Source organism: Hippopotamus amphibius, chromosome 17 (assembly GCF_030028045.1).
Source record: "Hippopotamus amphibius kiboko isolate mHipAmp2 chromosome 17, mHipAmp2.hap2, whole genome shotgun sequence".
NCBI lineage: Eukaryota > Metazoa > Chordata > Mammalia > Artiodactyla > Hippopotamidae > Hippopotamus > Hippopotamus amphibius.
The window spans coordinates 42595456-42617048 of record NC_080202.1 but is presented as its reverse complement, the minus strand read 5'-3'; the positions used below and the strand labels follow the sequence as shown (position 1 = coordinate 42617048).

General features: G+C 39.8%; 1 protein-coding gene across 1 annotated transcript in view; it reads left to right on the top strand.

The window, feature by feature from the left end:
- The window catches only part of LOC130839591 (leucine-rich repeat-containing protein 37B-like), a 66143-nt gene that overhangs the window by 23937 nt on the left and 20613 nt on the right, over window positions 1–21593 (top strand). Inside the window, exons 5-9 of the mRNA XM_057713830.1 lie at window positions 5638–5709; window positions 9478–9549; window positions 10172–10252; window positions 19804–19875; window positions 20389–20463. Coding sequence (XP_057569813.1) covers window positions 5638–5709; window positions 9478–9549; window positions 10172–10252; window positions 19804–19875; window positions 20389–20463 — 372 coding nt within the window. The remainder of the gene's footprint in view (window positions 1–5637; window positions 5710–9477; window positions 9550–10171; window positions 10253–19803; window positions 19876–20388; window positions 20464–21593) is intronic.

Sequence of the window (21593 nt, the reverse complement as noted above, 5' to 3'; positions counted from 1 at the left end):
GGTTTTGTGTTTTTGGATCATTTCCATGGTGATATGAAGCCACCACTTAACAGAGGTGAGAAGACAATCCATCTTAGCACCAGCTGTTGACCATCCCCCCTAACATGGATTCTGACCATCACTGCTGCTCCTTCTAACGTGGTGAATTTCAAATGCAGGTCAGGGTCCTTGAAGCGTTGTCAGGGCTCCAAGTGTTCTTTGTGGGAATTAAAGTCTTTTGTGTTTTTGTTTTAGTGATCTTTTAAACATGTGTGTGATTGTATTCTCTATAATAGGAACCACTTTAATAGCTGAGAGTTGCAGAGTTTTCAGGTAGTAATATTTTAACTCTCATAAGCTATTAGTAAAGAATTAATTTATGAGATGGAATTAAGCTATGAGATGGAATTAATATAAATATGTGAGCAAGAGATCCTGAGTGAAAACCAGAATGTTTTAAATGCAGGACTCAATGGAAATAGTTTCACAGGGCAACACAGCATGTGCTCAGATCCCCAAGGCTCCTGAAGGACGCACCACCGTTAATAGTACGTGCAAGGAAGGGGATTCTTTGACATCTTACAGAGTTTCTCCTGTGCTGGCTCTCTACCGAACCGTCACTCCACTCTTGGGGTGCTGGTTATGTGCCTTCCTGCTCATTAGGTATAAGAAACAGGTGCAAAGTAGCACCCCATCCTCCCCCCAGCATGCTCCTAGTCTTTATTGTGAGAGCAGACCTTACAGTCCTCGGGCAGACCCAGGTGTCAGGCCTGACTGTGAGTCATCCCGGAGCCCTTCATTCTGCACTCTGGACAGGTCATTGGCTGGATCTCTGAGTTTTCTAATTGACTCTTTAACTGTCATTTCTGCTGCTCATATACTGAGTTTTTATGACTGCTAACACTTTTGATTCGTATATTCTTGAGTTGATTCTTTTTCATGGATATGCTATGTGCTTCCCTCTGTCTGAGGGTAATAATTATGCTATGCTAAGGTCCTCTTGTGCTTTGTTAACTCTGATTCATTGGCTATAAGCTCTTTTTTTTTTTAAGAACTTTTATTGAGGTACAGTTAACAGACAATAAACAGCCTATATTTAGAGTGTACAATTTGGTATCCCAATCTCCCAATTCATTCCCCCCCCCCCCAACCCTCCCCGCTTTCCCCACTTGGTGTCCATGTGTTTGTTCTCTACACCTGTGTCTCTATTTCTGCCTTGCATTTCCTCTTTCATAGTTGTTAGCATTTGCCTTATGGATTGAGGTGCTCCTATATTGAGTGCATATATATTTATAATTGTTATCTCCTCTGCTTGGATGGATCCCTTGATCTTTATGTAATGTCCTTTCTTGTCTCTTGTAACATTTTTTATTTTAAAGTCTATTTTCTCTGATGTGACTCTTGCTACTCCAGCTTTCTTTTGATTTTCATTTGCATGGAATATCTTTTTCCATCCCCTCACTTTCAGTCTGTATGCGTCCCTAGGTCTGAAGTGGGTCTCTTGTAGACAGCATATATACGGATCTTGTTTTTGTATCCATTCAGCTAGCCTGTGTCTTTTGGTTGGTGCATTTAGTCCATTTACATTCAAGGTAATTGTTGAGATGTATGTTCCTATTACCATTTTCTTAATTGCTTTGTTTGTGTTTTTGTAGGTCCTTTTCTTCTCTTATGTTTCCCACTTACAGAACTTCCTTTAGCATTTGTTGTCGGGCTGGTTTGGTGGTGCTGAATTCTCTTAGCTGTTGCTTGTCTGTAAAGCTTTTGATTTCTCCATCGAATCTGAATTCGATGGAGATCCTTGCTGGGTAGAGTATTCTTGGTTGTAGGTTCTTCTCTTTCATCACTTGAAATATATCATGCCACTCCCTTCTGACTTGCAGAGTTTCTGCTGAGAAATCAGCTGTTAACCTTATGGGAGTTCCCTTGTATGTTATTTGTTGTTTTTCCCTTGTTGCTTTTAATAACATTTCTCTGTCTTTACTGTTTGTCAGTTTGACTTCTGTATGTCTCGGCATGTTTCTCCTTGGATTTATCCTGCTTGGGACTCTCTGCGCTTCCTGGACTTGGGTAGCTGTTAGGGAAGTTTTCAACTGGAATCTCTTCCAGTATTTTCTCGGGTCCTTTCTCTCTCTCTTCTCCTCCTGGGACCCCTACAATGAGAATGTTGGTGCGTTTAACATTGTCCCAGAGGTCTCTTAGGCTGTCTTCAGCTCTTTTCATTCCTTTTTCCTTATTCTTTTCCGCAACAGTGATTTTTACCATTCTGTCTTGCAGGTCACTTATTTGCCGTTCTGCCTCAGTTAATCTGCTGTTGGTTCCTTCTAGTGTATTTTTCATTTCAGTTATTGTGTTGCATGTGTCTGTTTGTTCTTTAATTCTTCTAGGTCTTTGGTAAACTTTTCGATCTTTGCATCCAGTTTTTTTTCAAAGTCCTGAATCATCTTCACCATCATTATTCTGAATCTTTTTCTGTAAGGGTGCCTATCTCCTCTTCATTTAGTTGTTTTCCTGGGTTTTTATCCTGTCCCTTCATCTGGTACAAAGTCCTCTGCTTTTTCATTTTCTCTCTCTTTCTGTGCCTGTGGTTTTCAGTTCCACAAGACAAAATACTGCTGATACTGCTTGATACTGCTGTCTGCCCTCTTGTGAAGGAAGCTATCTAGGAGGCTTGTGGGTGCTTCCTGATGGGAGGGACTGATGGTGGATAGGGCTAGGTGGGCAGAGCTCAGTAAGACTTCAATCTGATTTGGTGGGCAGAGCTCAGTAAAACTTTAATCTGCTTGTCTGCTAATGGGTGTGGCTGTGTTCACACCTTGTTGGTTGTTTGGCCTGAGGCTACTTAGCACTGGAGCTTACAGGCTCTTTGGTGGGGCTAATGGTGGACTCTGGGAGGGTTCATGCCAATGAGCACTTCCCAGAACCCCTGCTGCCAGTGCCCCTGTCTCCTTGGTGAGCCACAGCTACCCCCCACCTCTGCAGGCAACCCTCGAACACCAGCAGGTAGGTCTGGTTCAATCTCCTATGGGGTCACTACCCCTTCCCCCTAGGTCCTGGTGAGCACACTTTCTTGTGTGTCCTCCAAGAGTGGCATCTCTGTTTTCCCCAGTCCTGTGGAGGTCCTGCAATCAAATCCCGCTGGCTTTCAAAGTCTGGTTGTATGGGGTTCCTCCTCCCGTTGCTGGACTCCCATGTGGGGAAGCCTGACATGGGGCTCAGAACCCTCACTTTCGTGGGTGGACTTGTGCAGTATAACTGTCCTCCAGTTTGTGGGACACCCACCCAGCATTTGTGGGATTTGATTTCAAGGCGATTGCGCCCCCTCCTACTGTCTCATTGCAGCTTCTCCTTTGTCTCTGGATGTGGGGTGTCTTTTTTGGTGAGTTCCAGTGTCTTTCTGTTGATGATTGGTCAGCATTTAGTTGTAATTCTGGTGCTCTTGCAAGAGGGAGTGGCTATGAGCTCTTATGTTTGCTTTTGTTTTCTGTGCTTGATGGGGTTGGCTCTCTCACATTGTTTGGTCATTCCTGAGTGCAGTTCATCTTTGTAGTTGAGATGCTACTGCTTTTGTTTCCCAGCTTTAGGGGAGAAGTGAAATGAGCTGCTGGGGCTTGTTACTCCCAATGGGTTCCCCTGAGAATAAGGCAGAGGTGGAAGGTGCCTTCTGGTGGCTAGTCAGGGAGTGCAAAGCTTTCTTCCAGGGTCCTGGGACCTTGCCTCCTTCCTGACAGCAATTGCTGCTACCTGGAAGAGGACACTTTTGCCACCTGGATCAAGGAGGAAAGATGTGGGGTTGATGTGTGCTGTAGGCTGCTCCTACCACACGGTTACAATGGTTCACCCTGTAGGCAGTTCCAGGACATTTCTGGTAGGGGAGCATTTGTGGAGCTGTTCCCATGCATTGAGCTAAGGTGGTAATTTTTAAGTTATATCTTTTCTAGCATTCCTGGAGATTTTGGTGGAAGTTGAATGGGTGGAGACTAGACATGTTTCAATCTGCCAACTTGAAACAGCACACCTTAGGAAAACAATTTTATATCCCTGTTACATCCTAGAGAAACTCAGGCAAATATGTATCAGGACACAAACACAAGCATGTTCAAAGCAGTATTGTTTTTAATAACTAAAAACTAGAAAAGTCTCAGTGTGCACCAAGAGTTGAATGAAAAAATAAAGTGTGGTATAGTGATAGAGTTAGAAGGCATACACTTCATCAGAAACATAATGCAGACCACACAGGTAATCTTAAATTTTCTGCTAGCCACTTTAAAATAAAAGTAAAAAGAAACAGAAAAAATAAATAACTTTTACTTAACCCTTATATCCAAAATATCATTTTAATATGTAATCATTGTATACATTATTAGTAAGATACTCTACATTTTTTCAACAAAGTGCGTGTCGTAACTAAGAAGCTCACATGCCGCTGCAAAAAGATCTTGCATGCTGCAATAAAGACCCAGCACAGCCTAAATAAATAAATATTTTTTAAAAATGTAGAGAAAAAAAGTTAGAATTAAAAAAATGTTAATGAGAGACTCTACATTTTTTTCCACGCTAATTCTTTGTAATTACAATTTAGTTGCAAAGTTTTATCACAAATGCTTGAGGTGTATTTAGATTTCATAAAATTTATAGTTGAAAAAGTAGTATCACATACACAAATTGTTGCAAACATAAACATTTTGCAGTAATTACATTGTCGGTTTTTTAAATTTCAATTTTAAAATAATTGAAATGAATTAAATTAAAAATTCAACTCTGTCACATTAGCCACTTTCACATACCCAGAAGCCTCATATACTTGGACATGCAACACTACATGCTACAGGCAAAAATAACATTATTTTACAAAATAATGTTGAGTGAAAGAAGCAATGTAGGAAATAATACATGTAGTAGGATTCCACTTAGCTAAAGTTGAAGAAGCAGCAAGAGTAAAGTGTGTTGTTTATGGCTGATACAGAAAAGACAAAACTACACTTAAAAAGCAAGGAAATTCTTATGAAAGTCAGGATAGTGGTTCCCCCTAGAAAGTCAGAGAGGGTTGTGATTGGAAAGGGGTACACGGGGGGCTTCTGGGATGTTGGCAGGATTCTTTCTTGACATGAATGGTGTTACCTGGGGATTTGTTTTATAATTATTAACCTGAACAATTACATTATGTATCTTTATAGACATTTTAGCTTTCAAAAACTTTTTAATGGGGGAAGAATCAGATGGCTTCATTTGCAGCGTTGACAGAGTTGTGTATGGGACTTCCCGATAAGGTTTGGGGAAAGATGGGAGGGAAGGACAGCTCTGCAACACTGGGTTAAAACCCAGAGCTGGGTTCTAACAGAGACTTGGTGATCTAGAGAGTAGGCATTAATTATATGATTTGGTGGAAGAATGGATGGGGTGTGTGTGTGTGTGTGTGAGAAAGAGAGAGAGAGAGAGGGGGAGAGAGAGAGAGAGAGGTGGACACAAAGGAGGACGTGAGAAGAAAGGTTTAAATGAAAACAGAGCAGAAATCACCATCCCTAAATTAAATAAGAAATAGGATGTTTGGGTGGCACCATTACCCAGCTTTCCTCCACATATAGGAGTTAGTCCTATGTAGTAAATAGTTGTACTTCTTTTGCATTTTGATCCAGAAATAACCTTTTCATTTTTCAGGATCCTCAGTGACAATCATTTGACTGAATTACATAAGGACTCCTTTAAAGGCTTGCTATCCCTCCGGTATTTGTAAGTTAATTAATCATATTTGTTTATGAGTTCTTATCTATAAAGTGGATTATCTATAAAGTACTTAAGGGATTCAGGTTAGATAATCTCTTCAATTTTCTTCCAGCAATAAAATCCTGCAATTCTGTAAGTCTGTGTAGGACCCCAGCCCATCTCTAGCATTAAATACCTCCTATTCTTTTTCAATTTTTTAATTATGTAGACAAGATATACATTAAAAAAAAAAACCTTTATTTGTAGAGGAAAAGTGGTGATGAGGTTTGAGCAATAATAGACTCCCCTATGAACCTTACTGTATGTGTTCATATACTCTCTGTTTATATTTTGTGTATGACCTACAATCAAATCTGGCCCACAGTCTGTTTCTATACAGCGTATAAGTTAAAAATGGTTTTTAAAGGACTGTCAAAGAAAAAAAAAAGAAAGAAAAATATGCGACAGAGACTGTATGTGGCCAGCAAAACCTAAAATATTTACTATCTGCCCTTTACAGAATAGGTTTGAAAAAGTTCCTGAGTAAAATGAAAGGAATTAAAATTAACCTCAGGACTTCCCTAGTGACACAATGGTTAAGAATCCGCCTGCCATGAACGGGTCATGGGTTCATTCCCTGGTCCAGGAAGATCTCACATACCACGGATCAACTCAGCCCGTTGCCACAACTACTGAGCCTGTGTGCCGCAAGTACTGAAGCCTCCGTGCCTGGAGCCCGTACTCCAAAACAAGAGAAGCCACCTGAATGAGAAGCCTGTGCACCACAATGAACAGTAGCCCCCGCTCGCCACAACTAGAGAAAGCCCACATGTAGCAACAAAGCCCCAGTGCGGCCAATTAAAAAAAAAAAAAGTTAACCTCAAATTGTCACCTACAGGACAAGAAAATATAGAACACTAACGTTCATATGAATGCCATTAACTCATAATTTTCATCATTTAATCGAAATTAAATTAATATTTCAATGTGAAATAAGCAGATGAATTATATAAACAGTATTGTCCAGAATACATTGTTACTAAAATAAACAGACTATTGTTAAGAATTGTGATGCAGGAATCATTATACCAATATTAAAAATGTTTAAGATGATGGTTAAGTGGTATATTTAGAAATGTTGACACTAAACAAGCATATCAGAAATGTACCTAACAAAAATCTCTCCAGCCTCTTCTTTTGTTCCTGTTTTTTTGTTTCTTCGTTTGTTTTGGTTTGGTTTTTTAGGTTGCGCTCCACAGCTTTCAGGATCTTAGTTCCCCCAAGCAGGAATTTGACCTAGGCCCCCAGAAGTAGAAGGGCTGAGTCCACTGGGCCTCCAGGGAATTCGCTCTCCAGCTTCTTTATCAAGGAAGAAATGCTTGCATAGTAGTTCTTTTTTTTAGGGATAAGTAGATACTGTGTCCATTGCTATAAAAGCTCAGTTTTTGTCCTTTGTTCATGGCATCCAAAGCTGTGTATGTCATTAATCCTTTTCAAGCCAAGTAATGATCCTCTAGGGAAACAGATTCTTCTTGCAAATTTAAAAGGCTTAGGGAAGTGAGTATAAAGAGCCTCACATGCCACCTTTTAAAAATAGTTATTTTAATTATCAAACTTTCAAAGCCTTAAGGGGCAACCACTTTTGTTTAGATAGATGTATTTATTTATTTATTTATTTATTTACTTACTTACTTATTTACTGGCAGCATTGGGTCTTCGTTGCTGCTCTAGGGCTTTCTCTAGTTGTGGTGAGTGGGGGCTTTTCATTGCGGTGGCTTCTGTTGTTGCAGAGCACTTGCTATAGGCATGTGGGCTTCAGTAGTTGTGGCATGTGGGCTCTGTAGTTGTGTCCTGCAGGCTTTACAGCACATATGCTGTAACTACTGAGCCCACATGCTGCGACTACTGAAGCCACTGCCCCTAGAGTGCAGGCTTAGTAGTTGTGTCACACGGGCTTAGTTGCTCCATGGCATGTGGGGTCTTCCCAGACCAGGGATCAAACCTGTGTGCCCTGCATTGGCAGGCAGATTCTTAAGCACTGTGGCCACCCAGGACGTCCCACAACCACTTTTGTATTAGCCTCCTTCTCTGCTATCTGGGCTGCAAACCTTACAAACACAGTTTGGAGAAAAACAAGATAACTGCTCAGTGGATTAGGCCCGTCATTCCTTCTACTATAAAATACTTTATAAGCTGATTATTTCATGTTAGCATAGGTATTCTCATTCTTTAAAAAGCAATGCCAATCAATAAAAAAGCTTAAAAAGAATATGCGAATATGTACTATGCCAAGTGTTGTGAACACAAAGATGGGTAAGACAGGATTCCTTTTAGCAACTCCTGATCCCACACGGAAAAGAAACACATAAGCTCAAACCATAATGACAAAGTGCTGTAGAGACACAGAAGAGGGAACCATGAAGTAATAAAACTGCGTTTCTTTTCAAACATTTTCCTCCTTCTGTTCCCTCCTCAGATATTTGTTGATTTTATAAATATTTGAGTTTGCTTTATGTCCATGCATTGGCTTTAACCATGATAGACAATGTGCATGAGCAAGACCTAGTCCATACTTCCAAGGAGCTTATGCTCAGAGGAAATGGGATAAATGGGATACAAAAGGAGCTACATTTTAGAAAAGAAATGGATATGGGCAATGAGAGCTGTAAGTTGGTGTTGCGGCACAGAAGAGGGAAAGAAAGACTTCAAATTGGATCAGGGAAGATGTTACCAGCACAACGCTGTTTAGATGGGACCTGGAAGGGCCGTTGGGTATCATCAGACAGACATCTGAGGAAGAATAAGCTTGCAAAAGGAAGGTGGGAGAAAGGCAAAACACAGGAAGAACGCTTTGAGAACCTGTAGAGTACAAGCAGGGAGAGCAGGAGATTAGAGCCAGATTATCTAGGGCTTTGCAGGCCAAGCCGAGGCTAAGATGCCAAGCCACCATGTTACCACAGCAGTGCTCTGAAACAGTCACTTGGAGGACTTGTTAAAACACAAGCTCCACCCCCATAGTTACTGATTCAGTCGGTCCAGAGTAGGGCTGAGTATTTGTGTCCTCGGTAAGTTCACAAGTGATGCTGGTGTTTGGAATCACCTTTGGAGAGTTAATTGGTAGATTGTGTGGAGGGTGGCTTAGAAAGGGAGAGAGTGGAGGTGGCAACAGCAGTCAGAAGACAGTTCTACCCATCCAGGTGAAATGAGAGACTAAGCTGGAATCAATGGCAGTAAGATAGCTATAGTCAAGAGTGGATATTTTCAAATAAAAGTCAATATGATAGAAGGTATGATACGGAATTAAAGTTGCATATTGATGAGAGGAGTAACTTCCTTTCAAGTTGAATGAAAGGATATCTTTTATTTCTTCTGGTACTGAAGTGGCCTAGAAAAATAGAACTAAGTGGGAAGTGTGGAAATATAAGAATATTCACTTTACGATTAGAAATTATAATGATAGTTGGAGATAAAAACTTTGAGCTCATAATCTAGACTATGATGAGACCACAAAAGGTGGAATCTAATCAATTCTTCTGCTCTCAGGAAAGATTACCTCCAAAGTCTATCTAGACCTAAACTTGTATATTTAATTTATGAAGGTCATGAGGGTGAGACTCTTAAGAGAGGTGAAGGCAGGGTTAGGGGCTCTGGAAGGTTCAAATAACATTCCTCAAGATTTGGAGTTTAGACCAGAGCTACTTATTTATTATTATCATTCTAACCTCTACTAGTGATTGCTACTAATTAGATACCTAGTAGCTAATTGAGGCAATATATTCCTTTTCCTTTTCCTAGAGATTTATCCTGCAATAAAATACAGTCTATTGAAAGACGTACATTTGAACCGCTACCTTTTTTGCAGTTTATGTAAGTAACAAATGTAACTTCATTATATTTGGAAGTTTTATACCACAAGTTTTTATAAAATTAGTTACTCATTTTGAAATACGATTACAATTACTACTAAAATTATGTAGCAAATCCTTTTTGTCCCTAGCAAAGATTAGTGTGAGAAGTATTACACAGATCAGAGTGAATCGTTACAGAGCAGTGGTTCTCAAGCAGGGTGATTTTGCATGCAGGTGACATTTGGCAATGTCTGGAGGTGGTTTTGCCTGTCAGGCCTCTATATGCTGCTGCCACCTAGTGGACAGAGGCCAGAGATGCTGCGAAACATCCAACAGTGTACAGGAGAGCCCCCCACAACAAAGAATTATCCAGCCCAAGACGTCAATAGTGCTGCTTTTCTAGAGAAATAAAGATCACATCACGCAGTATTTACTGAGCATTTACTGTTTTGTATCTAGTGCACCACATATATAATCATGAAAGGATAAAGCATGATATCTTCCACAGTGAGATTTCTTTAAGTGTATGGAGGGAGTAGTGATGTTATGTTTCCTCACATAGAAATTAGAATTATTACCAAAGGATAAATTCTGAAAGAATGTATATTTTTCTTCTTCTGCTGCTTGTCTTTTCTTTGTAGAAATCTAGGTTGCAATCTACTCACAGAACTGAGCTTTGGAACGTTTCAGGCCTGGCATGGAATGCAGTTTTTACATAAGTTGTAAGTAAAGTAGAAGATGAATACATATAAAAATTTCTGTGTGAGAACATCATACAGTTATTGGTTAGCTGGGTGTAAGCCCAGTAGGAATTCTGGAAAGTATGTCTTCAGATCCATTTGGTTTTTTTCGAATGAGGAAACGAAGGTACAAAGAGGGCAAGAGACTTGTCTAACTCATATGTATGAAATGCTCTGCTTTCCATAGTACTGATCTTTCGCACAGGCAATCAAAAGCACCAAGCGAAAACACTCAAATTAGCATTGTCACGGAATCCCAGTGCTGCTGCTCCAATATGCGAATGGTCCGTGAAATGCCACGTTTGAATTTACACTGATTTCCTGGTCATGTGCAGAGTTCCACACTGCTTGAAGTGTATGCAACACAGAGCTGCAAAGAACTAAGTTTAGCACAGAATTCTTCAGGGAGCAAAAGGTGTGGCTGCTTCCTCAACCATTATTAGCTTCTTTTAAATGGTGAAGCAGAAAGAATTCCTGAACACCCACCACAGGGCTCTCCCCAGCCTCCCAGAACATTATTTTTCAAAAAGCATGTACCTCTGAAGTGAATCATCTGTAGCCAATAGGAAGCTTTGAGGTATGGAATAAGTTGTTGTTTGTGTTCAGCTGTAGTGTGAAAAGTATACAGAAAATACATTGCTGTAGCCTGATTCTATATGCAGTACTTTCTTTCCTGACTAGTCTTCAATAAGAAATGTGGGTTTTAGACCCCTTCAGCTGAAAAATTCTGTGATTTCTCTGTGACACAAGCAAATCATAGTGGGTACGTTCAATGGCCAGAAGAGGTAAAGAGCCTCCTCTCCACCTGGCTTTGGAAAAGACTCTTACCTGTCTTGTGGTTCAGAAACCCACTGTCACACAGTTCATTTTAGGTTAATGGAGGTGCTGAGGGTGTCTCTGGAGCTGGAGTAACAGTTCCTGCAGATGCCAATCTGTGGCGGCCTCCTTCTTCCCCTCATTAGTTTGCTGATGCCTACCTTGGGGAGAGAGCACCCAGCGCACCAGAGAGCAGGCTCCTGAGGTCCCTCCACCAGGAGGTTTCAGTAGCGTCAGTACAATGTCTTACACTCACCGCCTTTTCTGAACATTTTATGAGACCAGGCATCTCTTATAAGAATCGGAGTTTCACTATGGTTATGTAGGCAACACAGGAAAATAAACAGTGGGAAATAAATAAGTAAATAAATAAATAAAGGCATCACAGTTGATAAAAATGAATGAATTCATTCAAAAACATTCACCAAGTGCCATGCCCACTGTGTATCAGCACTGTACTAAGTGCTGGGCACACAAACAAGACTAGGACAGGGACTTTGTCCCCAGGAAACTGGAAGGAGGAAGATGGACGTTGATGGGAAAACATATGAGAGCCATTCTAGCACCTGTGCAGCAGGGTAACAAGACCGACAACAAAGTAGAAAATGGGTGGTGGGTTAGAAGAGATTCCTAATGGAAGAGGCAGCAATGTCTTCCTTTGGAATGTCTGTGTTCATCTTAAAAGACAGAAAAAGGTAACGCAAGAAGCAGAGCTATCTGGTGTTGGAAAGAAATTAACACTATACTCCTAAAACTCACTCACTGTTACTTTCAAAAGATTGTCACAATATAGTAAGTGTGTATTGGGGGTAGACCTCTTTCTTTGTTTTGGGTCAGGTCTTTCTAATAGACAAACTAATTTGCTTCAGGAAACATTTGCCATGCTGAGATATGAACGTTATCGCATCTCTTCCAAAGGCAAGCTGCCAAGGGAAGATGCCACCCTCGCGTTGTCATTTTATTACCTATAATGACACATTACTGGGATGTTTATAAGTTGAAGCAGTGTTTTCCTCTGCTTAAATAAGTTTGGAAAAGGGCCCCAGCTGAGATGGATTTATCATGAATTGAATGAAGCTTCCACTTCAGGGCTCCTCACTGTCCTGGGAGGGGGTCCTAGCGATTTTCATATTCATCACTTTGCATGTCTTTCTTTATTAGATAGGATTTCCCAAAGTAGATGAGGTGTAGGCCTCACAAAACCTTGATTCCTCGCCAGGTTTCCAGTGATTATAACGCAGTAGGTTTCTTGAATGAAGCCTCTAGGTTATTGACAAACACCGGGGGAACTAGTTAGCAGTGTGGCAGTCCTGTTTGAATCTGAAATCTACCTCACAGATGAGCCAAGAGCTTATTAATTAATAAGGTACCACTCTTTGAATGGTGGTAATAATCACATCTCTTTCAGATGAAATCAGGAATGAAATGTATTTTGGAGAACCAGCAGTGGTTGGTAATCCTAAATGTTAAGTATACTTTCTTTTCTGAGATTAAAGTGCTTCTCCTTCATTCACCTACACAGGTCCAGACTGATGGCTTATTTTTAAACATTTTTTTAGTCACATCATTGGTTCTAACAACACAAACTCCATGAGTTTTAGAAACTGAAGGACTCTACAGTGTCAAAAGGCAATATAGGGATCGTTGCCCACATCCTCCACCAAAAAAAAATTAATTAATTAAAAAAAAAGAAAAAAAGAAAAAAAAAAAAGGCAATATAACTCATCCAGACAGAGCACATTCACATGCTGGCTTGTCTGTGGTACATCGATATTGTACCAAGGACATGAGCACTGAGAGAGATTAAGAGGAAACTCCAAGCCTTATCCCTATTATTTACCCCTCGGTTGAGAATATCAATGAGATAGGTGTGGCCACACTGTGAAGGCAAATTGAGCTGGGGTCCCAGAGCCGCCCTCATGCTCCCCCAGTCAGCCAGCATTGGTTTCCTTTAGAAGCTGTGTGCACACAAAAGTTTACACTGTTCAGGGTGTTGTTATCACTGTTTAGTATGTACTGGCATCCTGGCAGCTTCTCAGATTCAAAAAGGCATACACATTAAAAATGAAAATAACTTGGGTCTGGCCTTTGGGGTGATTTAAGGTGGCTGTTTTATTTGTAAGGGTTCCAAATGTTGAGACTGTCACACCCAGCAACTACTATACTTTTCTTCTCCCAACTACATCTTGTTCTTCCCACCTGTATAACAAGGTATCTTCTTTTTCTCAGAAGCATGGTAATTCTCCCGTGCCCTGTAACGTTTCTTTAATACCTACACTTCTTAGGTGCTTATTATGTTCCAGGCAGTATACTAAGTACTCGTACTTATTACACAGGTAAGATAGTGTGCCTAAGGCTTTTAGCATAGTGCTTGGTACGTGGTAAGTGCTGAATACATATGACCTCACAATTCTATTTTCCCAGCAGCGCTTATTATCCCCATTTTGGGGATGAGGAAACTGAAACTCAGAGATGTTGGATAACTTGCTAGATTCACACTGTTGATAAGTGGCAGAACCACTTCTGAGCTTTGCAAGCAATTGTCTACGCGGCTCTTCATTTCCTTGTAATAGGAGCTAAATAATGACCACTTGGCTTTTTCTGCATTGTATCTTGCAGTTGGCTTCTAACTTGAATAGGCCCTTTAGAGCAGAGAGCTTTTTCCCTGTGAGAATTTAACGGCTCTGGAGCTCCTGGCTGTGTGACCTCTGGGCATCCCCAGAATTTCTGCCAGTGGCCAGTGGAGATATGACATCATTACTTCTGTTTGGTTTTTTTCATAAATTTATTTATTTATTTATGTATTGGCTGTGTTGTGTCTTTGTTGCTGCGCGAGGGCTTTCTCTAGTTGTGGTGGGCAGGGGCTATTCTTTGTTGTGGTGCACGGGCTCTAGGTGCACGGGCTTCATTAGTTGTGGGACATGGGCTTAGTAGTTCTGGCTTGCGAGCTCTAGGTGCAGGCTCAGTAGTTCTTGTGGATGGGCTTAGTTGCTCTGCATCATGTGGGATATTCCAGGACCAGAGATCAAACTGGTTTCCCCTGCACTGGCAGGCAGATTCTCAACCCCTGCACCACCTGGGGAGTCCCAACATCATTACTTCTGAGCACCTACTCTGTGCCCAGCCTATGCTAGGTGCTTTGCATACACTCTTTTCATTTCATCCTCAAATTGCCTTATGAGGTAAATGGTACTAAGTAAGACTCAGAGATGTTCATTGCTCAAGTCACTGTACCAGACAGTGACAGCCAGAATTCAGACCCAGGTCTGCCTGATTCCACAGCCCTTGCATCTTCCTCTGTTCCTCACTGCCAGGGACTCTACGTCAAGGCTATTCTCAGAACTTGACTTAAGATACAGATTCACCATTTCAGATTCTTTCGGAATTTCCTCCTGAGAAAGGGTTTACATGATGCAGTTGGACATCCTGTATTGCAGAGCCTCTCATGGGGAGTCGTGTTCTCATGGACCTATGTAGATGAATAACAGAAGAGGGTTACTCCATCCCAAAATACTTCACACATATTGGAACAGGGTCTAGGTCACTCTGCTTATTTCTTTGACTACCTGCCCCCTGCCTTGGGATTCTAGCATAGAGATTTTAGAGTTGTCTTATTTTAAATTTATTTTCACGGCCTGCTTTGGATATTTTTTTCAGTTAAAGCTCTTAGGATTTCCGTACATTCAGGACAGTGATGACATGCTTCAGTCCTCAGTTCTTCTGTGTCTCCTCAGTTAATAAAAAGGAAATGTAGTCCATCTGTCTGGACCTGTATAGAAGAATGTGGAGAAAAAAAAATAGCAGGGAAGAAGTGTTCCCTTATTTTGTGAGCTTCCTTTAATCTGTCCCATTGTTCTACAGCAAAAGGCTCATGCAGAAACATCTGAATTTTCTTCTTCAAATAAGATATATTTTTAAGAACCATTGAGAAGAACATTTTTTAAACTTTGACTCTGAGATGGTCTTTTGAGGCTGATAAACACTGTTGCCACGTTTTACTTCTGTAAAGATAAGCTCATGAATATCAAAAAGGCAATGGACTAGGAGTCAGCATACCTGTTATCTGTAAAATGAGGAAGTTGAACCAAAATGGAAATAAGCTCTAGTGCAGTGTCCACTGTGAATCTAAAGCCATCTGTGCTGTGGTTTGTGGGAAATCAGTTGCTGTAGGGTCCCCAAATTGAGCTGTTGACTCCGTTCTCACTCATTCTCCCCGTTGCCCAGGCACAAACTTAGTGAATAAAAGATGGCACTAAAGACAGGAGGAAATAGGATAATTTGGCCCCATAGTTTGATTTCATTAGGGATAAACACAAGGATGTTACTCTGTTAGAGAAGGGCTGCTTGGTTGAGAAGAAACACTGAGCTTATGGGACCAAGGCCGTGGACCTCTAAAGAAAAGTGAAGGGTTAGAGGACTGCGATAATTTTGGAGGAAGGAGAACACACTGCTAAATTGTTTTGACTCATATTGCTTTATAGTCATTCTTGATGACTGGGGAAAAGTGGGCAAAGGAAGATGCAGAGGTGAAGGAATTTACTTGCACAGGAGCGCACCAGTGATCTGGCAGGATTTAATGCCAATTTTTTTTCTCATAGCCTCAAAGTTTGAGGAACTGTGCTTAACCAGACATGTGACACTCACATTCTTTCTAACGTTATCATACTGGCTGTTAACTGAGTGTTACAAATCAAACAAGTTTAATTGTACTAAGAAAATCTAGAAGAATGGGCTACAGTAGGAAGCATAGGGGACTTGCCAAGGCAAGAACAAGCTGCATGGCTCCCAGCCTCACCACTGACCGCCTCTGACCTTGGTCATGGAGCAGTCTGAACCTTCACTCCTGCTTTCTCCATCTGCCAACATGTTTGGTCTGCAGCCAACTGGTGTCCTGTATTTTACAAGATACTTTCTTTTTCTTGAGATACAATCCACATAATGTGAAATGGGACATTTTAAAGTCAATGATTCAATAGACAGACAGTTTCATCAGTTCCACAAAGAGATACTGCACCCATGAGCTATCACTCTCCATTTCTCCCTCCTCCCAGGCCCTGGCAACTACGAATTTGCTTTCTGTTTCTACAGATTTGCCAATCCTGCACACTTCATACAAACAAAATATGTGGCTTTTTTGTGTATCTGGCTTCTTTGACGTAGCGTTATTTCCAAGGTTCATCCATGTTGTAGCATATAGCAGTACTTCACTCCTTTTTAAGGCTGAATAATATTCCATTGTGTAGATATGCCACGGTTATTCTTCCATCCATCAGTTCATAGACATTTGTGTTGTTTCCACTTTTTGGCTGTTATGAAGAATGCTGCTTTGAACATTCACAAGTGTTTGTTTGGACATAGTTTTTAAAATCTTTCTTGGGTGTATAGCTAGGAGTGGAATTACTGGGTCACAGGATAAGTGTTAGCTGAACTTTCTCAAGGACCTGCCAGACTGTTTCTTGCAGTGGCTGCACTATTCCCACCAGCAAGGTATGAGGTTTCCAGTTTCTCCATATACTCGCCAGCATTTGTTATTGTCTGTTTGATTATAGCCATGTTAGTATTAAGTATCAATAGTATCTCATTGTGGCTTTGATTTGTACTTCCGTAATGATTTAAGACATTGAGCATCTTTTCATATGCTTATTGGCCATCTGTATATCTTCTCTGGAGCAATTTAAAAATTACTTATCTTTTTATTGAGTTGTAAGAGTTCTTTATATTTTCTGGTTGTTCTGAATACTAGACCTTTATCAGATATATGAGTGGCAAATATTTTCTCCCATTCTATGTGTTTTTTCACTTTCTTGATAGTGTCCTTGGAAGCAGAAGCATTTTTAATTTTTATAAAGTCCATTTCATCTATGTTTCCTTTGGTTGTTTGTGCTTTGGTATCATATCTAAGAAACTGCTGCCTAATGCAAGGTCATAAAGATTTATTCTTGTGTTTTCTTCTAAGAGTTTTACAGCTTTAGCTCTTACATTTGGATATTTGATCCATTTGGAGTTAATTTTCATATATGGTGGGACGTGGAGGAGTCCAGCTTGCTTATTTTGTGTGTGGATGTACACTTGTCCCAGCATCATTTGAAAAGACTGTTGTTTCCACATTGAGTTGTTTTGGCCCCCTTGTTGAAAATCAATAGACTATAAATGTGAGGGTTGACTTCTGTACCGTCAATTCTGTTCCATCGATTTACATGTCTATTCTTATGCCAGTACCACACTCTGACTGCAGTAGCTTTGAACTGAGTTTTGAAAGCAGGATGTGTGAGTCCTCCCACTTTGTTCTTTACCAACATTGTTTGGGTTATGCGGTTTCCTTGAACGGCCATATGAATTTTAGAATTCGCTTGGCAATTTCTGGAAAGAAGTCAGCTGGGATTTTGATAGGAATTGCACTGAAACCATACGCCAATGGGAAGTAGTGAAATTTTAATAATATTCTCTTCCGATCCGTGAACACAGTGTGTCTTTACATTGATTTAGATCTTCTTCAATTCTTTCAACAGCTTTGTACTTTTCAGTGTGACTCTTGCACTTATTTGGTTAAATGTTTTCCTGAGTACTTTATTTTTTTGATGCTGTTACACATGGAATTGTTTTCTTAATTTCATTTTTGGATTCCTCATTGCTGGTGTATAAAAATACAGCTCGTTTTTGCATATTGATCTTCTATCCTGCAACCTTGCTGAACTCCTTTATTAATGCTAGCAGTTATTTCCGTAGATTCCCAGGAATCTGTCTTGTGGTCGTCCAGCTTCCCAGCAATATGTGGGGACATTTCAAAGTCTCTGGGGACATCTCATTCCTCAGCTCTTCTTTTTAAGCGTTTTGGTTAGGCTGTTTTTTGCCCCAAAGTGTCATCCATTGCCTCATGCAACTGCCATGTTAAAGTATTTACTTGAAAATGTGTTCCAAAACTGCCACCTGAGGAGAGGCTTTTCGTTCTAGGCAGCTCTCAGTCAGGTCAAAGGCAAGGCTTTCAAGTGAGGTCTTCCAGGGAACCACCAGACATGTAAAACAATGGCAGTTCTTTGGGAATGAGGCTTTGAAGGGCCTCCCAGTCCATTCTGCCCCCTCTGGTACCAGGGATGTGGGCTATTTTTCAAGGTTACCGCTGGCATGGAGAGCAAAGGTCAAGGACAAATTAAAGCAACACAGATCTCATTGTTCTTATAGAAATTCATTCATTTTCCTTGAATAAGTTGTCCCCCTTGCCGTTTGCTGCAAGCCCATTGGTTAAATTGCCCGAGTTCAGAAAAAGTTGATTCTGACCTATTTTTGCCAGTTTTGTTGTTGTCGTTGCTTTTAGGGAGGGATGAATTTTCAGATGTCCTTACTCCATCATTTTTACTGATTTGCCTGCAACATTTTAAAAAATCTCTAAAGTCTCAGTGAGCATAGGCTAATTAATATTTATCATGGGAGATGATTCAGGAAAAGAAATAAAAAGAGAAAATAGAATTCTCATAGATGCTCTCCCACATGGGCAGATGAAGTTTGAAAATGTATTTCTGTATTTATTGCTCTCAAAATTAAGGTTAAAATAACAGATATTTTATCCCCCTGCCTTTTTTTTTTTTCGCCCCTTTTTTTAAATACAGGTTAAACACAGGCTTTAGAGTCAGAACTGAGTTCAAATTCCAGCTCTGCTTCTTAGCTTGATGACTTAGGACAAGTTATATAATTTCTCAGTCCCTCAGTTTCCTTAACTGTTAAATGGGGTAATATATCTATCACATAAGGTTACTGTGAAGATTAAATGTGAAATGCTGATCACACATGCCTGGCAACCCAAAAGATATTAGTTGTGATAATTATCTTTATAATAGTCTACCAAAATATGCTAATATTTCTTGAGTAGAATTAGCCTAAAGGCAGATTTTGTTTTCTTTCTTCCTGTTTCTTTTGGTTCTTTTTTTTTCCCCCTATGTGTCTTAGAAAATCGATTGCAGCATTTTGGAATAAAAATTTGTTCCCCAAAATGAATTTGTTCATTTATTGATGTATAAACAAAATGTTATTTATTTATTCAACAACCATTTATTAAATACCTAGTAAAGAATAGGCACTATGTCAGGCACAGGGATAACAATGAAAATGAAGTGTGGTCCCTGCTCTCAAGATGCTGATAACCTAGGAGACTGACAAGTAAGCAGGTGATTACATACACAGGAACAAAGGCTCTGATACAAGGATACACATGGGACTCCATGATGGCAGTATGGCTTTCACCAGTTCCTTTTGGATTTATGTCTTCTTTGGCTTCAGAATGAAGGAATTGGTCCTCTTTTTGTCTTTAACTGGGTAGTTTAAACCATGAAATTTAAAAAAATTTCTAGATATGAAAAAAAAAACCACCTTGAATTATAAAAGACACTAGAAATAGTATTTCTTACAGAGCAAGGGCTTCCTAGCAGCATAGTCACTTCTAGGATTTTTGACCTGAAAAGTTCCTTGGCATATTTGTTCTTTGCTATCCACTTTTTTCCTATTGTGTTTTTCTGTTTCTCTTCTCCACTTTATCATCTAGAGACCTGGGTAGTTCCCAAAGCAAGGATGCTTTACGGATTCTAAGGGTGATTCATAGGTAAAGACAGAAAATGATTTTTTTTTTTACCTTCAAGTTCCATACCAAAAAAAAAAAAAAAAAGAATGCAAACTTTCATGGAAGTAATTGAAAATGCCAATAATTTTAATTCCATCCCATTTTCCAGAATTCTCAATCGTAATCCTTTGACAACAGTTGAAGATTCTTACCTTTTTAAATTGCCAGCGTTAAAATATTTGTAAGTATTGCAGTTTCATGGCTCATGAGGTAATTTCTGTTCTTTTTTACTTTCGTCAGATTGAGTATTTTGGCTAAAAAGCCATAATTTAAATTTTAACTGGGTTATTGAAAGAAGAGTTATTGGCAAAGAAAAGGATTAAGAAAGAATATATATGCGTCAGACAGCCAGCAGAGGAAGCGAACAGTGTTGAAGAGCACATATAGATATGGAACATGTAGATGCATGCAGGACTATTGTTTATCCCAGAAAGCAAAAAAAAAAGAGTGATCAAAAGAGGTAGATGCAATTGAAAACAAAAAATTAGGATAATAAAACAAAATTGTACTATTCAGCACCAAGGTCATTAATATGATGATGCAAACTTAAATTTCTTCCCTAAGAGCTGTTTGGAATTATCAGCTATGGCAAATAAGAAGCCAGAATTGAAGGAATCACATGTTAAGTATCTTTTTGAGTTTAGAATTTTTGTCTTTCGGTTTATATCATTGCATGTTTGGGCTTCTCCTTCAGAGACATGGGAAGAACACACGTGTCACTTACAACAGTTGAAAGCATCCTGATGATGAACCTTGAATTGGAGAAACTGTAAGTTGGTTTTCTTACATTTATTTTCATTCAATTGTTTTTATAGGCTTTTTTTCATTATTTTCTTAAGTCAGATTTCTTTACGTACGAGGGTGAGTCAAAAATTATCTGTACTCTGGCTGTAGAATTTATAGAAGTTTTAACATAACTGGAGGAGTGTGGATAAATTTTGACTCACCCTCGTATAATTTTCATTGAATGAAATTCACTGTTTCTAAATATACAGTTTGATGTGTTTTGACAAACGTATAGTTCTGTAGCCACCACCACATCTGAGATATAGAAAACTTGTGCACTCCCAAAGACCCCTCATGTCCCTTTGCAGTCAAGCCAACCTCCTCCCACTACCAGCCCCTGGCAACCACCCGTCTGATTTCTGTCCATGTAGCTTTGTCTTTTCCAGAATATCTTATTAATGAAATCATTTGGTATGTGGCCTTTTCTTTTTGGCTCCTTTCACGTAGCCAGTCTCTTTGGAGAGTCATCTATGTTGTTGCAGCTGTCAGTAGTTCATTCCTTTCTACTGCTGAGTAGTAGTCTAGTTGTGTGGATATACAGGTTGTTTACACATTCATCATTTCATGAACATTTGAGTTTTTCTCGTTTTTTTGGCTGTTATGAACAAAGCCTCTAAAAACACTCATGTGTGTGAACATGTTTTCATTTCTTTGGTGTAAAATCCCTAAGGGTGGGTTGCTTCATCACATGCTAAGTGCATATTTAACTTCTTTAGAAACGGCTACACTGTTTTCTCAAGTGGCTGTGCCATTTTGCTTTCCCACCAGCCCTCTGTGAGAGTTGCAGCTGCTCCATGTCTTCATCTGATCCTTGTATTTGTTTTTTTTTTTTTTTATTTTATTTATTTATTTTTATTTTTTAATTTTTTTTGGGGGGATACACCAGGTTCAATCAACTGTTTTTATACACATATCCCCATATTCCCTCCCTTCCTTGACACCCCCCCTCGAGTCCCCCCCACCCTCCCTGCCCCAGTCCTCTAAGGCATCTTCCATCCTCGAGTTGGACTCCCTTTGTTATACAACAACTTCCCACTGACTATTTTACAGTTGGTAGTATATATATATATATATATATATCTTGTATTTGTTTTTAAACAAAGTTTAGCCTTT